The sequence below is a fragment of the Acanthopagrus latus genome, chromosome 1, assembly GCF_904848185.1.
Source record: "Acanthopagrus latus isolate v.2019 chromosome 1, fAcaLat1.1, whole genome shotgun sequence".
Taxonomy (NCBI): Eukaryota; Metazoa; Chordata; class Actinopteri; order Spariformes; family Sparidae; genus Acanthopagrus; species Acanthopagrus latus.
The window spans coordinates 25,064,959-25,082,863 of NC_051039.1; the positions used below are offsets into that span (position 1 = coordinate 25,064,959).

Sequence of the window (17,905 nt, forward strand, 5' to 3'; positions counted from 1 at the left end):
ACCAATTTTCTTTTACTCATTAATTAATTCATTAATTCATTCATCTAACGATTAAGTCATTGACAATTCTCAACATTTTTTATACTCATTAATATAATGATTAGTTTACCCCAAATAAACATGCCAGTCACATGTCTCTGTGTTCCTATTAGATATTTTCACCGCCTCCATGTCTGTTTTTTGTTCTGCGCGACAACGGAAGTTCAAAATGCAATTTTAGAGACTGGAATTTATGACTACAGAGACAAAAATGCGATGTTTGTCAGTTTGTAGTTAATACGTGATTTATTGACTGACCGATGTACAGTACTTGGCTGCTAGTATTTTCAGCTAAGTTGTGGGAACTATTAACGGGCTCCACGATTCACCATTGCTTTAAAAAAATAATAGAATATGGTCGATCGGAGTTAGTGGAGATGATGCAACTCAAGAGCTCTGGTTCTGCGTGCGTGCCTTTGTCCCCCTCAGTCAGTCAGAGCCCCGAAGCCCTGCCCTGCAGTGATGCGACAATGCTCACAGTATATTAAAGAGGCCTTGCAACACAGTCAGATGAGTGGCTTGTTGTTCGCTTGTTTAAAAGTGCTGTGTGCGAAATAACTTAACACTCGACATTGCTCTTCCTTGGGTCCTCAGCAGTATACTTGCAAAGTGTGACATAGATAATATTAATGGTTCTCGAGATATGTGAAGGACATACAGAAAGATAGATAGACAGACAGACAGATAGAGATTCATTGCTTTATGGTAAGGTGATAGTAATAATAAACTTCACTAATGTAGCACATTTCTTAACAAAGCTACAAAGTGCTTAATAACAAAGCCAGACAAGGCACCCAAAATAGCAACAAAATGAAGACTGAGTACATTGAAATAAAAACAGTATAAATAAAAGCATGTATTAAAAGAGCAAGATGAGATTTTAAAAGAGGCTATGGACACTTAAAGTGTGTCTCAGTTCATTCAGCAGAGAGTTCCATAGTTTAGGGCTCCTAGTAGCAAAAACCCAATCATCCTCTAACACTAATTGTGACCGGAGAGTAACCAGCAGGGCTCCGTCCGCAGATCTCAGTGGTCTACTCCAGAGGGAACATACAAGATCAATAAATCAGAAATGTACATAGGGCCGATGACATTTAATGCCTTAAAAGTGAGCAAAATCAATTTGAAATCTAACAGGGAACCAGTGGAGCAAGGCAAGCATGAGGGTGATGTGTCCTCTGTGATTAAACCCCTTATACCTCGTCCCAGTAAGTCTGGCAGCAGTGCTCTGTACCAGTTTTATCTATTGACAGTTTGGAAAAAAGAATCACAGCTTATGATACTAATTATTTAGGGTGTTAGCATGTTTCCAACACAGCGCTGACATATGTGATATGGAAAACCCACTGAGAATTTACGTGGCTAGATAACCAAATACATTTTAGGCATGCAAATGTGTCTGGTTTGCTTAAAATGGCGGTAGAGAAATGCACACCAGGGGTACAAAAAAATTGTATTAGTAGTGTTAGTGTAGTGTTAACTTAACATGTGTTGTATATGTGTGTGTGTGTGTGTGCGCGTGCGCGTGTGTGTGTGTGTTTCTGTGTGTAGTCCTGTTGTATTACTGTCATCTGATATCTGCCGAAGAGAACATTTCCCTTTTATGTTGAACTACCCTAGAAACGGCCATGATCTTATGTACACGCACATACACAGGCACACACAGGCACACACAGACACACACACACACACACAATGGAACAGAGCTGGTTGGCTAGACCACAGGAATGAGGCTAAAGAGAGGAGTGAGATATGAGAAATCTCCTCTCCTCTTTTTTTCTTCCCATCTCTCCTCCTCTGCTCTCTTCCTCTTCTCCGCAGGATGTGGATTTAGCCAACTTAAACTTTGTGACATCCTTCTCATCCTGTGTTGGCGCCCGGTACCTCTCTCTTCCCCCTCTGTCGGCTGATGTGTTTTGGGCTGAGCTTGAGCACAGGTTACTCATGCACCACTCGTTGTTCTTCCTGCCCTGTCAAAGATGTGTAAAGAAGACCAGTGAGCTGTTCTTTAATTAAGAACCCGAAGTTTGAATAATGTAGCTCTCGAGGTGCATTTGAGTAAAATTGAACCAGGCAAACCGTAATGTGTTAAAACTGAAGGCTCCACTGGGCGGCCTCTTCAGCATTAGAAGCCCTGGTAATTAGGGCTTTGGCAGTGCTTTCAGACTCACTGTGTGTGTGTGTGTTTGTGTGTGTGTGTGTGTGTGTGTGTGTGTGTTAGTGGTGGGGGGGGACTTAGTGCTGGATCCATCCCTGAGGTTGCTATGATACGGCGACGTGGAAGGTTAACATTAACTTTAACAACAATATGGCACTGCATTTGAGGTCTATGGCCTCAAATGGTGCTTGTGGGGCTGAAAAGAAGCCAGTGAAAATGTCATGTTTTGTTTTCAAAGTGACACTTTTCATTAGAAATACTGGGAGAGAATGGTAGGGGACATGCTGTAGCTTACATAGGTTTGAATGTTTACTGGTTGTCTCGTGTTTTGAGAGGTTCTATGATGTTCTTGATTCTTCTGCAGTAAAACTTCAACACACTGTTTATTCACAATTGGAAAAGCATTCATTCCAAGTCCAGCTCAGAGAATAAAGACAAGTGGAAATGATCACAGTTTGCCACAGTATGTAAGGAGTCTGGCACACATACAACAATGTTTTGAACACTGATTACTTGATTTTTAAAATGTTGAGACCTGCGTTGCCAAATTGTGAATGTTAAATGTTGAATTAATATAGAAACAAAACTGATGTAGAATTAAGTCAGTGATCATATTTTGGGGGAAATTGTATGCTGGCCAAAATGTGTAGTTTTACAAGCTCATAAGCTAAACTTAAATAACTGGACATAGTGTAACATTATAAACCACGTGACTTGAACAATGCATATCTTAGTAAGAAAGCGTCATGACAGAGAACAGGTTCTATGTTAACAGGTGATTTGATATGTAAGGAGCATCCTCAAAAAGATGAACACAAGCAACGATGGTGAGAGGTTCACCATTTTGTGAAACACATGATATAAAGGATCATGGGTAAAATATATTGCTATATGGCTCGGGAACAGTTTGTACAACTGCTGTCAGTAAATGCAGTTCTACACAAACACAAACATATAAATGCTACTAGTGCAGAGTCCAGCTCAGAGTCAGCACCTACCTGCTGGTCCCAGACCAGATCAAACAGACATTTTTACTGGATGTGTTTTCTTGTCACCGAACACCTCATCAGAGTCATAGACAGTGGCATCAAAAATACAGACTGTGGAGGTACTGTATGGGAGAAGGTGTAACAGAAACTCTTAGTCTTCTTTGCCAAAACAGGAAATTAGGGGGAGCTAGGTGTAGGCCATACAGACATATTCAATTGCAGCCTTTGTGTGTGTGAGAGTGTGTGTGTGTGAGAGTGTGTGCTGAAGTACACAGCTCTGTCCTGTGAAGTGCCTTTGTTAGCTTCAGTTGACCTTTTAACAAACCTGCAGAAATTTCATTAAGGTTTTCAAAGCTGACACTTCAGATTAAACCCTCTCTTCTTCCTCTTCATTTCTCTTTTCATCCTCCTTCTTTGCTTATAGTACACACTGCAAGGAAGACAATTTATTTGAAAAATCATTGGAAAACATTAGATCAAACCTAAACTTGCAGAACTGTGATTTGAACAGGGAGGAGTAGGAGGTGGGTGGAGAGGTAAAGGCTGTGCTGCAGCCTGATTGGCAGACTCACCTTTGTTCCCTCCCCTTCACTACGACTGCTGCCCGATGGGGGCGTGTCACTATGGAAACAGAGTGAGTGTGCGTGTGTGTGCGTGCGTCTGCGAGAGAATGGAACTTCCTACTCAGTCTGTCAGCTAAGTGTGTGGAGGAGTGTGTGTGTGTGAGAAAGAGAGGGAGAGGTATTTGATATAGTCAGAGAGAAGAGTTCATTTACCGAATGCAACTTTAGCACATCATTCTTTTGATGTGTGTGTGACAGATGTGCCGAGGCATGGCTCCGTGCAAGTCAGCGGTCTGCGTGAATTTCCTGCCTTAAATAGCTCTGTCAGCGAGAGCACATGCGAGCGCGACTGTTTTCATGTGTGTTTGCGTGGTCCAGACATGTAGAGTGAGCAGTCAGTGGGTTTCCTCCTGTGTGAGAGGAGAGCAGGATGAGCCTGAGGAAGAGGCTCTCCTTCAAGCGGGTCTGGAACTTCAATACAGTGAGTAGTATCCACACACACACTAGCAAGAGAGTGAGAGTGCATAACCTGCTGGACTTTTTTTTTTTTTTTTTTTAAGCAGGAGAGACTTACTTACTCATGTATGTATGTCTAACTAACACTGAGTTTGAAATATTCCAACATTTTTCTGTTTAAGTCTGGCTGTGATGCTGCCAAAGTGCCACAAGTGGAAAAAGTTAGCAGCCACATCAAAAATTCGGCAGCATTTTTCCTGACATTAATTTCCTACCCGGCTTTCCCTCTGTGCAGTCACTGACAAAAAAAATTCAGAGGATGAAACGGCATAGGGACAAAGAAGTAAAGTGTAGTGAGAACGCAATTCATTGCAGGTGACAGTGCATACCAGTGTTGTTGTACTCACTGCAAATGACTACGACAGGGACAGATGGAGGAAAGAGAGGACTATTACCTACTGCAAAGTACACAGAGAGAGAGGAATCCATTACCTTCAGACCATCCGAGAGGGAAAATACAGAGATGGGAGGGGAGCATGTAAGACAAGTGGAGATTAATGATGACAAAATAAAAGAAGCAGAGAGGGCAAGGGGAAAGAAACTGTCCAAAAAGTTATACGGAACAAGTCTCCCTGAAAGAAAGGACATGGTGGTGGTGGCAGACTGGGAAAGTGTGTGTAAAGGTGAGACAGAAGGAAAATGAAAAATGAAAGACTAACAGGAGTTTGAGACAGCTCTGGGCTGTTTCCCTTCCTCTCAAAGCCAGATGTGTTTTGGGTCAGAGTGAGAGATGTAGAGAGAGAGAGAGGAACAGAAACAGAGGTAGAGACAGGAGCCATGAGACAAATGGAGGCAAAGAGAAAACAGACCTCTTTTTTTTCTTCCCTCCGTGAGTCATATGTTTTATACATTTAAACTTAAAGCTTGTCTGACAGCTGCGAGACAATGGAGAGGTGATCTGACGAAGCTGTTCCCTTTTACTGTGGAATTTCACTTAATTTGGCGCGTCGTCTGGCAGATGTGAGTGTGTGCAAACAGAGGTATTCGATCAGATTTGTATTGTGTTTACATCTTGTTCTCCCTCTCCGTGTCTGTGTGTGTTGAAGGCAAGGAGCCAACTAAAGCAAACATTTATCACCGGCTCAGTCTCTGAGCCACATCTCCTGTGTGGCTCTATTGTACGGAAACAAACATTATCTGCATTCCTTCCTTTCATAGAGAGTGGATATTGATTCCTGAATACACTGCAGGGATTTAGGGCCTTTATCCTAGAATTCCAAGGACGGTCACAGAGGGTTTTCACTTTGGAAAGAAATTAAGTTTTTAAATGTCTCTGGGAACGCTGAAGACGATGGACACACTGGGTCCATTGACACAGAGTTTGTTGATCGTTGCATGTTTGTTTATTCCTTGATTTTAGTCAGTTATTTTTTTAAAAATCTTTTTTTGTCAGGAAGTGATTTGATCTGTCTTCATCTAAGGGTAGCATGAAGGTTCGTCCCCCATGCTCTCACCTTGCGTAGCCTCATGTGCCTCAATTTTGGATCGTTTAACTTAATCAGCTTGTTCTCCTCATCCCATCCTCTCCGAGTTAAGCTAACGCTAAGCGGTTTCATGGTTGCCAATCCTGGCAGGGTGACTCCACTCTTCTCAATGGCAGCCACTATTCACCTCATATTCAAAAGTAAACAACCTGGCACGCACACATTGAGACTGCTGGCGCAACAGCTTCCTCCTCAGCTGGAAGCTGTGTGCGTGTCTGTGTTTGCATGCGCGCACTAATCTGTGTTGTGAATACTAAGTCACCTTTTAAGGATAGCATGTGTGTGCTAGTTGTTCAGTTATAGGTGTGGTCTGTCTCTAGTCATGCCAGTGTTCACAGGCACACTTGGAAGGAATGTTTAGTGTCCCTCCATATTTCACTTCATGGTCATCTTTCACCTACACACATAAGATGTGAAGCTCATTCCTGTCCAAAGGTGGCAGTTACAGCAGCAGTGATGGAGCCAGGAGTAAGGTTCCTGTGGTACAAACAGTCTTGTCTTTGTGCATGTGAGTGCATATGTTATCCCTGACGGTTTCTACCACAGATAGACACTTTTTATTCACTCTGTTGAAGTGTTACTGGCTGCTCTGTGTCTCATCTCATGAAACAGAGTGTCATTTTCCAGGAAATGTCGTCTGCCTAGACGCACAAAAACAGTGAGGGAACATCTTGGAAACTTGAGATCGTAAAGGAGACTTTTTTATGGCCTTTAAAGTATTAATATTATGATAACGGTGAGGACGAGCGGCTGTAAATTGCACCCTGTGTTTTGCCATATTTTGAACCCGACGTCCAGGCTTCATAACAGATGATGTAAGCCACCCCTCTCCCACTTGTCACAGCTAATAAAGCATTTGGGACCTGTGCTCACTGTGACCAACCGCTCTGTACAGACACACATAAACACACCATTAACAGGCCAGGCATGTGGCTACAAGGTGATATTTTATGTTCAGGGAGCAGAAAGGAGAATGATGTAGGTTGTGCGAACATGTTGGGACCTGTTAGCAAAAAATCTTGTTTTTAAACTGCACAGAAACCAACAGGTCACTACTGATCACCAAAGTCACAATTCAGAACAACACCTAGGCCCCACTGACACCTCTGTCTTCTTCTTTTAGTGAAGAGATCCACATGTAGCAGCAGCAGTGATGAACTAAGCATGAAAAATGAGGCTGGAAGATTGATTCACACAGTGTGTGACGACATGTGATTCAGCCATCTTATCTTCTGTTAAAGTGGGTGTGAAAGTGGTTTGTGTTCTTTTTCTTTGTATAACTGTCCACAACACTTCCACTGTTTTACTGATCATAGCACAGGATTTCTCAGAAGACAGAAAATGTTCTAATGAAGTTCTTCACAGACTTGATTGTATTATTGTGAAATAAAAGATGTAATTCAAGATGTGCCAGCATCCACAGACTAACTGAGGCTTAAAAACAACTGGGCGAGTTACAAATGGGGTGTCTGATATGGTTTGATGGTAACACGTAATAGTAACCGTCATTAGTGACATAATTAACAAACAATGACATGCTTCACAAACCATTTGTTACCAGTTGTTTAGGGTTTATAGACATCATTTTCAACTTTATAAAGGCCATTCAAATAAAGTTTAGAAATGAACGACAGTATTTATTAAGCATTTACAAAGTATTCTAAACATCACTAGCAACTTTATAATAAACAATTCTCTAAATAAATGGTTTATAAAGCATTTAATCATTTGACAGTGAAATAACTGTTAATTAAACTAAAGTTTGATTAATTTAGTGATAATTAAAATAAAAGATTTACTGATTTTACATTGCTGAATATCTACCTGTAAGTGCTGATGAATAATCAATTGATACATCAATAGACATAAACTGTATCAATTGATGTTAAACTGTTTCAGTTATTTATCAAGCAAAATGTTCATGGTTCCAGCTACTTAAATGTGAGGATTTGCTGCATTTATATAGTTGAAAAAATAATCTCTTGAAGTTTTCGACCATTAGTTGGACAGAACTTACATTTTGAAGGTGTCACCTTGGGCTTTAAGAAATTCTTATGAGCATTTTTTGCTATTTCATAGATTTAATTACTACCAAAAGATGAATTTGCCATGATATTTAATTCAGCATTTTTTTGTAATGATTTTAGGACTGCACTAGAGTTGTACTGATAAAACTGGAGGGCTGGTAGAGTTTGGCCAACTGAGAACACAAAACAATTTCCCACTTACACATGCCTTTCACCGTATGTACGTATAGTACATACCACAGCAATGCCTAATTAAAGTATTTTTACTACTTTTTTATAAGCATTTATATGTCCTTGATGTCCTTGATTAATGACAAAACAAAATAAAGATTGAAAAAAAAAGGGATCCTTATCCAAATATCGGTTACTGCTATGTGTTTATTGTAAAAACAATTATGAATATCCACCAGTATACTGTATATGATGATCAGTGTTAGCCATACAGATTATCGGTGTTTGTGTTTACATCAAAGTATAAAGTGTAGAATATTCAAATACAGCTCTGTGCTGCAGTGGGGTTGTAGCTTCAGTACTCCAGCTTCAGACTGTATGTAGTGGTGCAAATGTTGTTATGATGCTACTATGAAACTTCCATACTACATGGACTGGAATACCATAACTTTATGAATTTTGCTAGGCCAACCTGAAATGGCAGACCACTGCAGTAACAACTGAACACCTAAACCAGAAAAATCCCAGCTGAGCATTTTTATCCATGTCAGAGCAACAAAGTCAATTAAATGACTGAAGTGCGCTTCCTAGTGAGGCAGGGAGTACTGTGACATCATTACACCTTTGCAGTTGTGTCTTATAGGGGACCAAACTGCTATTCCACTCGATTGCTGAAAAAACTTGATGTTGAGTGCAGGATTTTCTGTTATGCACATTCTTAGGTCTGCGTCTTTTATTTTGCCCTAAAATTCAACACCAATAGGGCCAATCCTACACACCGAAGTGTAATAAAGATATTCCTCCTAGAAATGGCTGTCATGCACCATCATAACTGACGTTTTGGGTGCCAAACAAATTATGTGCTGAGATATTAACTGATAAGAAAAAGCCATTAGCTACAGCTCTGTTTGACTTTTAAAACAAAAGATGGTAACCACACACATATTCTGAGGTTTTACTCAGAACTATTTTTTTCTACCAACCTTAATCACAGCCATCAGTCATGTGCTACTGTGTCACTTTTTTTCCGCTGATCTTATCAGTGCATACGATGTCTGATGAGGACATAAAAGCCTCATCAGTATGTGTCATCAAACTGTGGACAATAACCGCAGACAATATTGGGGCTTTAACATATCGGAAAATCTCCTACTTTCAGCTACATTGAGGTTACTAAATTGGAGTGGAAAGTATCACACTTGGGTGTATAAAGTGGCAGGACTTCTTTGTAACGTACTGTGCAGGATATTTTGGATATTATAATTTTCTATCATCTAGACATTTTCCAGCTGCGTGCTTCAATGTGGACAGAGGCCTTGGGAGACAAGCTTGTGGAGGGAAAATCTGGAAAACCCCAGTCATTCCCTGTGGGTTGTCAGGAATGACCAGGATCTGCCAGGAGAGGAGGGGGAACACTGCTGGAATGACTGAGGAAGGGTTGAAGGAGGGAGGGAGTGAAACTTGGTAATGAGGGACAGCGGAAGAAAGAGTTGGATGACTGCATAGGGGGAGAAGAACAAACAGAAGGAGGGAGATTGAAAATGGGTTAGAGGGAAGCAAAGAGAGAGAAAGGGAGAGAGGGGACTTGGGGCCTCGACCAAGGGCCAAACCACTCCACTGCAGAGTACGTCTGGAAGTGATCACGCCAGAGCTGAATAGGGATGGGGGCGGGGGTGAACACACACATACATTCACAAATGCAAAAGAACACACTCTACATACAAAAACATCTCCCACAGATGTCAACCACATGCATATAAAGGCTATATAACACACATGTAAAGCACACATTCACATCAGAGAAAGAATACACACTGCTGAGATGTGTGACATGAGAAATGTGCGGGGCTCTGATGGACGTACGTATCAGGTAACCAGTTTCCACTGGTGAGGTTTCTGCCTCTCTCATCTTCTCTTGTCCTCTGCGGCGCTTCGACCACAATCAGCTGCTATGAAGTCACATCAGATCTCTTTTCACGCGCTGGTGCCAACCTCTGCTCTTCCAGGGACAGTCTGAAATAGCTAATCCTGGTGATTACGTTTGCTGTGCCATCTGGTCAGGACAGCCGGGCTCGAGTGAGGAAATGGCCAAGACACACATGAATCAAAGGAGCACATATGCTGCATAGGGAGGGTCAACTTCATTAGATTTAATTAGTTTAAGATGTACAATGAATCTGAGTCAGGACATTGCAGGATTTGCTTAACCACAATGTATGTATGAGTGGAGAGTCACTTTGTGGATGTGCACTAAAAGAACAAGTCATTGGAAGAAATCAGGTTGTGATGGAGAATCTGAGTCGGCTTTAACATTACACTGAGTTACAAGCTTTTGGTCTGAAGGTAGTTCAGTTTTTCCCCTGCAGTCTGACATTGTGAATGTATCGGATTGTGCAGCCTACACTGCAGCTGTGGAAACTGATTATTTAAACCTACATGAAGCTTCTATTTTTATATTACTGCCAGTTTCAGTTCTAGTCATGTCATTGTCTTTAACACAAAGATGTACTCCCACAAGTAATGATCTTTTCTTTAGAAATGCTTTCAACCCTCGCTCGAGTCAAAATTTAACATTTGATATGTTTGAGCTTCACTGTGAAGAATGATGTATTGCAGAGTTTGACAGTAGACGGCTATTATCACATCTGTTGCGGAAATGTCTCTGATTTTAACAGACCAACGGGCATGATTTGTGTCATCATGAATACTTTGGAAGCCAGTCCAGGCAGGCCAGTCAGTATGGCTAGTATGACTTTCATATTGCAAGGTGGAGGGGAAGGTCTTGGAGTTACACACAGGAAAAGGCTGGCAAGCCAGTCACAGCAGTTTGAGGCTTTGTTTCAACATGTTTAAGGAGACCTCTTGAACATTTACAGCCATTTCAGTGGCGAGAGAAACCATATATATTTTTATGATAAGTTGGGACATCTCTAGCTGTGTTTATTGTGACCAAAACAGGTATTTTAAGCTCAGACATGGTCTTTTCCAATCCTAACCAAGTGTTTATTTTGCCTAAACTTAACCAAACCATAAGCACAGCACTGTCACAACATAAAATAGAAAACTAAGCCTAGAGAAATCTCAAGTTGCAACATAAAACACACAAAGCTACAACACTTTATGGTTTGCAGAAATGTTGCATTGTCACCATTTGTGCTTGAGTTTGGGTTGATCCTGATCCAATATTAAACATACACAAGTGTGATGGGAAAAAAATGAAGCCACATACAATGTAAATGACCTTTACGTCTTGTGTCCAGCAGTTTAATTGCATACATTCATATAATCTATAATCTTAATGAGGGGAAAGCCACCTTGGTTTGGTTTCGTTTTAATAAAATATTGAAGATATTTAGTATAAACACGGTTGAGAAATTAGCTTTTCCCCGCAGAAATCTGTCTGTCGTACCAGGGTTTCTCTAATGTTTTACCTTCACGCTGCATGTAAACTGGGCATTGTGTGTGTATATATATATATATATATATATATATATATATATATATATATATATATATATATATATATATATATATATATATATATATATATATATATATATAGAAAGCTGAAAGCAAACATGTTTCTTAGGTTCATAGGTTCCGACTCTGCAGATAGACTCTCTCTTTTTGCTACAGTATAGTGAAGTGAAGGTAGTTGCCATGACACCTCTGTCTGATTTCACCCTGTGGGTAACGACAGGGTGTGGACACTTCATCATGAGCACCTGTGCAAATGCAGCTCAGTTTTTGGTATGAATAAAATATCCTTATCTATCCTTTTTTCTGTAAAGAGTTTGCAACTACAAAGCACACAGAAACTCTTATTAAATGGCTGGTAAGAGCCCTTTGCATTGCAGTGATAATCAGTGACTGTATTAAGTGTGATTCAACATACCAAACTGATAGAGAAACTATTTGTTTCTTTAGAAAGGAAGTTGAACCATTTCTAACTGATGACCATACGATAACCCCATAGAAACATCAAGTCATCCAGCAGACTCCCATGTGTCTGTGCTGAGTAACAATGAGATCATTCAAAGTGCAAATGAAACAAAGAAAAAAGCCTCGCCTGGTCTCTCTGCCTATCATATGTGAGTAGTGAGCATAAGGTCTGTCTTGAGCAACATTAGTGGTCAGATTAAACCCCGAGACAGATCCACAGTGTGGCTGACAGTAGTTTTGTATTCTGTCTTTGACAAACAACTCTGTCTTTAATTGCTGATCAGCGCTCCTTTCACGTCTCTCCCCATCTCTCTTTTCTTTCTCTCTCTCTCTCCCCCTGCCTCTGCTTTGTCTGCTGCTTTCCTTTTGCTCTTTCTGAGTCACAGAGTGTTTCAACTATGTTCCAGAGTTAGCTACATTACTGATGTCTGTGTTGAATGATCTCATCCCAGCTCAGCATGTCTGGGATAAAAATCACTGCATTGTGTGTGTGTATGTGTGTGTATGTGTGTATCTGTGTGCTGTGTTGTGTCTATGTTAGCGAAATAGAACACTCAGGACTGGTGTGAATACATGTTTGTATAAATATCTTTGTCTGTTTGTGATTAAATAAGATTCGCAGAAACATTGCAAACACTTTCCTGTGAAATTGGGGGCAGGTAGGCCTCAAAAGTTCTTCTCCTCACCTCTTCACACACAGTAAGCCCCACCCCTGTGAGGAGGTTTTCTTGCAGAGCCAGCAGAGCCAGTTCACAGATGATTCAACCCACAGACAAGACAATGAGTGTGGGCGCTAACCTGACTGTGATGTGAAAGTGTGTGTGACAACGGGTCAGGTCCTGTGAGAAAACACAGTCAGTTTGTGTCTGTGTCTCCATGTGGCCTAAAGTGCGTGTCTGGGCAGCTGCCTCTTGGCTCTAGTGTGCTGTGTTATTGCGGTTGTGTCATCTGTGTGATGAGGGAAATCCTAATCCATGTTTTTCTGTCTTCCTTTACAGTCCGCTGCAGTCTCCGATGGAGGTGAGTAGATTTGTCCTTATAACATCTGACATTCTCTATTTTTTTTATCAATATGACTTTTATTCCTGTTTCCTGACTTTATACCCTTGACCACGCTTTAATTGGTTTCCCTTATCCTTCAGTTGGATTGGTCCACTTTTAGTAGCATTTAATGGGATGAAATGAAATTGACATTGTTGTCCTCATCTGAAGTACATGGCCATGTTCATGTAGTGTACCCCTCATTTATGGCTGCTTTCATTACATTCACACAAACAACAGACAGTCTGGTTTGACCTGCTCAACTCCTGCCCCACCTCTGCCTGCTCTGCTGAGGTTTGCAGGCTCTAATCCTAAAATCGCTCCAGATTTGTAAACATTAAGGCTACACAAGAGCTAGCAAATCATGGATGGACACACAGCAGTGTGGTTCAGACCACATAGTAAAAGGTTAACTGCGTGGTCTCACATTTAGTCCGCTAATTTATACTAGTGTGTATATGAAATAGGAGCGATTGTATGCAAACATCAATGAATGCAACTGATAAGTAGACAGAATGTCTATATTATCTTGTGTTTTGCTGGATATGTAGATTAAATTAGTGGTTCAGACCTTTCAGGCATTGATTTTTAATTGGACTGTGTCATGTTGGGTTGTTTTTGAGGTAAACTGTTGGTGTCATTTACGCAATTAGCACGTGCCAACAATAACGAAAGGTCTCCTGTTTAGGAGATTACTAATGGTGCTTTAACACCTTGAAAATGCACATGAAAGACAATCTGTGGCAGATGGGAGATAAAGGGAGGAAGAGGAGGTGAGAAACAGGACAAGTGGGCATAAAGTCCATGGCAGACGGGTTTCGAACCGGCTCCAAATGTTTATGGCCACTTATTCACACCACATGTTGCTGGGTGAGAGGCTAAGTTGTTTGTGAGTAAACTGTAGAGCATGCTTACCTTGCTCACATTTATGTGAATACAATGTAGGGAGCATGGTGGAATAGTCAGTAGTGAAAGTGTAAATTAAGAGTATAAGTAAGTAAGTTTTTATTTATATAGCACTTTTTCCAAACAAAGTTTACAAAGTGCTGTACAGGATACAGTAAACATAAAACATAATTAAAAACATAATTAAAAATTACAGTTCTATTGTAGGGAGTGCAAGATAATAGAGATGGCTTTTGAGAAGTTTGTTGAAGACATTTAGTGATTCAGCTGATCGGACGACAGAGGGTAGACTGTTCCAGAGAGATGGGGCCCTGACGGCAAATAAACCCTTAGATTTGAGATTTGAGTTAGTAAATGAAATGAAGCCCAGAGGCAGCAAGCTTGAGGTGGCGCTCTGTATTTACTGATATTTAACTTCATTATGGGTATTAAAGATGAGCATTTCCACAAAGCCTTTGCTGCTTTGTTATTCTCTGTAATTTTAACATCATCCTTAGATAACATAAGTATATGTTAGAGAAAAGGGATAGTAGTCTGGCAGTTTATTCATACTGCACACTGAGTACAAGAATCTAGGAACTCATTAACTCAGTTAAGGGTACATGATGAATGTTATCTTAGCATGTAAAGGGACCCTGCTCAACTAACCATTTTCTGAGAAAGCAGCTCCGATGTGCTTGAGAGTGAGACACGCAAATCCAGCACAGTATGACGACGAGGGTCTTAGCTTTAATGATCAAAGATTGAAATCAACGCCAGTAAAGTTGTGATTCTTGCAAAGACTTATCTGCCAGTGCCTGGTATGTCTATGATTTTTCTGTCAAAAGACTAGAAATTATGAGTTATTTTGCAAGAGCCTGGATTGGGGGTGGACATATTATGTGATGATATTGAAGAATGCAGGCAAAAAGCTGTGTGGTATAATCCGTTACACTTTTGATAGTTTAGTATTGATCGGACTGATTAAAAAAAACAGCTTAATGTGTACAACTCTACTTAAAGCCCACTCACAACTTCAGTATTCATCACATTCCTTAATTGTATAATGTTTGACTAAAAACGTTTATTTTGAAGTGTTTTACTTGACTATTTCCATTTCATGCTTCTTTGTATTTCTACGCCTTGCAATTTCAGATGGAAATACTCAAATACTTGTTAATGCAAAGATGTCAAGCAGCTTATACACTAAATTGTAGTTGAAATTAGCTCCACATTCACTGGCTACAATGAGAGACGCTTACACATTAACATGTCACTCATTTTAATCATGTAATGTAATCATTACCATTTTTGAAATGGGCCTTTCTGCATAGTGACTTTTTACTTTTTTGATGATGATGCTTACATACTTTTACTTTTTTTAGTACTGAATGCAGGTAGTTTCCTTGAAATCATTTACACTCTGGTATAGTTTATTTCATTAAGTAATGAAACCACATGCTACATTTTTATGTTATGTGCTATGCTGTTCTGCCTCATAGACACATGGACACTAATGGAATCAGCCATTGAACATTTTACCTGTTTTACTCAGTGTTAATTTATTCATTGAATAAGAAGTCTTCCTTAAGAGCAAGAGTATTTGAATTGTGCCTGATGCGATTCTACCTCACAAATATTTATTTTATGATCTTTCACAAAAGTCAAGTCAGGGAGAGGCTGACAGATATCTGTCTTGTTCTTTGCTTCTGTCCGTTTGAGCGTATAGCTGTTTGGGGGCTGCAGGTCTCATTAGTCTCAGCAGTGGCCTTCCTTTAACAAGCTCCTCATCAATACTGCAGTTTATGAGTGTGTGCTTGTGTGTGTCTGTGTGCACATGTATCAGCCCCCACCACCCTCAGCTGTGAATAATTTATCATCTCAAGGCCTGTGTTTGCTTGTATCACTTACCTACCCCTGGAAGCCAATAGAGGTGTGTGAGTGTGTGTGTGTGTGTGTGTGTGTGTGTGTGTGTGTGTGTGTGTGTGAGGGAGAGAGAGAACGTCCAGGCAGGTGCGTGATGTGACCTGACTCTCTGTGGTCTCTCTGGTTGTCAGCCAGGTTGCTCACAACCAACAGCCTCTCTCTTTCTCTCTTCTCCCTTTTATCCCCCTCTCTCTCTCTCGCTTCCTTCCTGTGATGTTGTCAGATATGAGTGTGTGTATGTGCCCCGTCTTGGACTGTGTGTTCGGCTTGGTGTGTTTGAGTTTGCGAGGGGCCCTGATAGGGTGAGTATGGATGGAGGGGCTTGGATACCCCTCAGGATTCGCTACTTCCCCCGCTGGCACCACACAGGCTCGTACCAACTCTACACAGGTAACTGCTCGACCAAAGAACACATAGATTTTAGTGCACTGGGGAGCAGTAAATCTCACAAACTGACTGTGAAGGCTCTGACGTTGAATATAAGTTTAGCTTGAGTTTAATATAGTCACTGAATTTCTTTTGAAGAGTTAAAAAAGAGTCAGCCGATAAGATCACATGGTTTTATTAAATAAAGGGTTTTGTAATTCCCAACTGCAGGGTGTGCAGGTGTGTTAGGACAGCTGTTGTGCTCAAAACGCTTGATGGTTTAGTGCTGTTCCTTTTGAACTGAATATAAGCTAAGAACTCCTCTTGCATGTTTAGCAAAATGCGCTCTTTGTGAACTGTAGATATCAACATTTACTAAATAATATTGTAATCCTACTTAAAACATCCCAAAAATTGGCTGTATGTCTTAAATATTATAAACCATTAAATATTCATGATTGGAAAAGTGCCAAACAAATCATTTAATATAAGAGTTTAACAGAAAAAAAGGACTATGTGAGTAAACATCATCACAGTTGTCGTCGTTTAGACGTTTAGATTCAAATATTGCAACATCCATCTTGGTTCACAGAAGCATAAGGCCTTTTCCAATTCAAAATGTAACTTGAAACCTTGAATATTTCCATTTAATTCCAGTAATGAAAGGTGGCAGGAACATACATCTCTAACTGTGAATATCAACATCAACCTTTTTTACGGTGTATACTAGCAATAATTTGAATTGCTAGTGTCAGCCCACACAATGAATATTACTGTTGTGATGCACCTTTGTAGTGTTGGCCTTGTTTCTGTCATAGACTTGTGATCTGCAGTATATAAGATGTGTGTTGTAAAAGACTCCAGTCCTTGTGACAGTAAACAGGATAGGAGGAAGGATGAAGTGATGTTTGCTTCTCATGCACAGTAGCAGATTAAGCACTAATGACCAGTGTTTGGTTCATTACTCAAAAAAGTCATTATTAGTCATAAGCTTTTCCTTTTTAGCCTTTTCCTAAGAAGGACATTCACATGATCTTTCTTTTGTCCTCTTGAAAGGAAAGACGTGGGTGGACTTTTTGTTTAACATTTTCAAAAAGTTAACTAACATTATCAACAAAGTTGAAAAAGAAACAACAGTGTTGATGTTCTTTCATCTTTGAGATAACATCAACACTATTGTTTCTACTGTCTATGTATTTTGTTGCAGAGATGTCTACTGAAGTTAGAATGCTAACCAGCTAGCCCCGGTTCTCCTTATACCACTATGTACTGGCACTACTGCATTGACGACAGATGTAATGTGATTACATTAATTAATTACTTTGTCACACGTTACCCCCAACACTGTTAAAATTTTTGTTTGCAATGCAGTTTGAAACTGAGTGAGGGTGAATGAGCTGAATAGTTTGGAAAAACAGATAACATCCCCAGTGAGAAAATTGTCATTAAATTATGAAACTGTGTGAAAATGTGCAAAAACGGAAATGACACTGGAGCAAACCATTAATAGCCAAGGACTTTAGCTTTGGGCAGCATACTGCTCTTTGAGTCTATTTACAGGATTTGCGTCGTGTTGGCCACCTGACCGGTGATGCCTTCCCTCTGGCTGTTTTTGTATTCTGCTTTATCTCAACTGAGCCTCCCGCTTCCAGTTCATTGGGCCTGAGGCTCCATTCTTCTGGTTATTCTCAGCTTCTCTCTGTGCCTTTGCTCTGCTAGTCTTTCTAAACATTAGGAACATAGAGCTCTAGTGGTGGGGAAAGTGATCGATTCTTAAATCCACTCTTGTCTATGGATT

The 17,905-nt window shown here is 40.3% G+C and overlaps 1 protein-coding gene across 8 annotated transcripts in view; it reads left to right on the forward strand.

Moving 5' to 3' along the window:
- The window catches only part of rgs12b (regulator of G protein signaling 12b), a 46,301-nt gene that overhangs the window by 18,710 nt on the left and 9,686 nt on the right, over positions 1–17,905 (forward strand). For all 8 annotated transcript variants that reach the window (XM_037111075.1, XM_037111573.1, XM_037111483.1 and 5 more), the window contains one exon: positions 12,888–12,909. In XM_037111075.1, the coding sequence (XP_036966970.1) occupies positions 12,888–12,909 (22 nt within the window). The remainder of the gene's footprint in view (positions 1–12,887; positions 12,910–17,905) is intronic.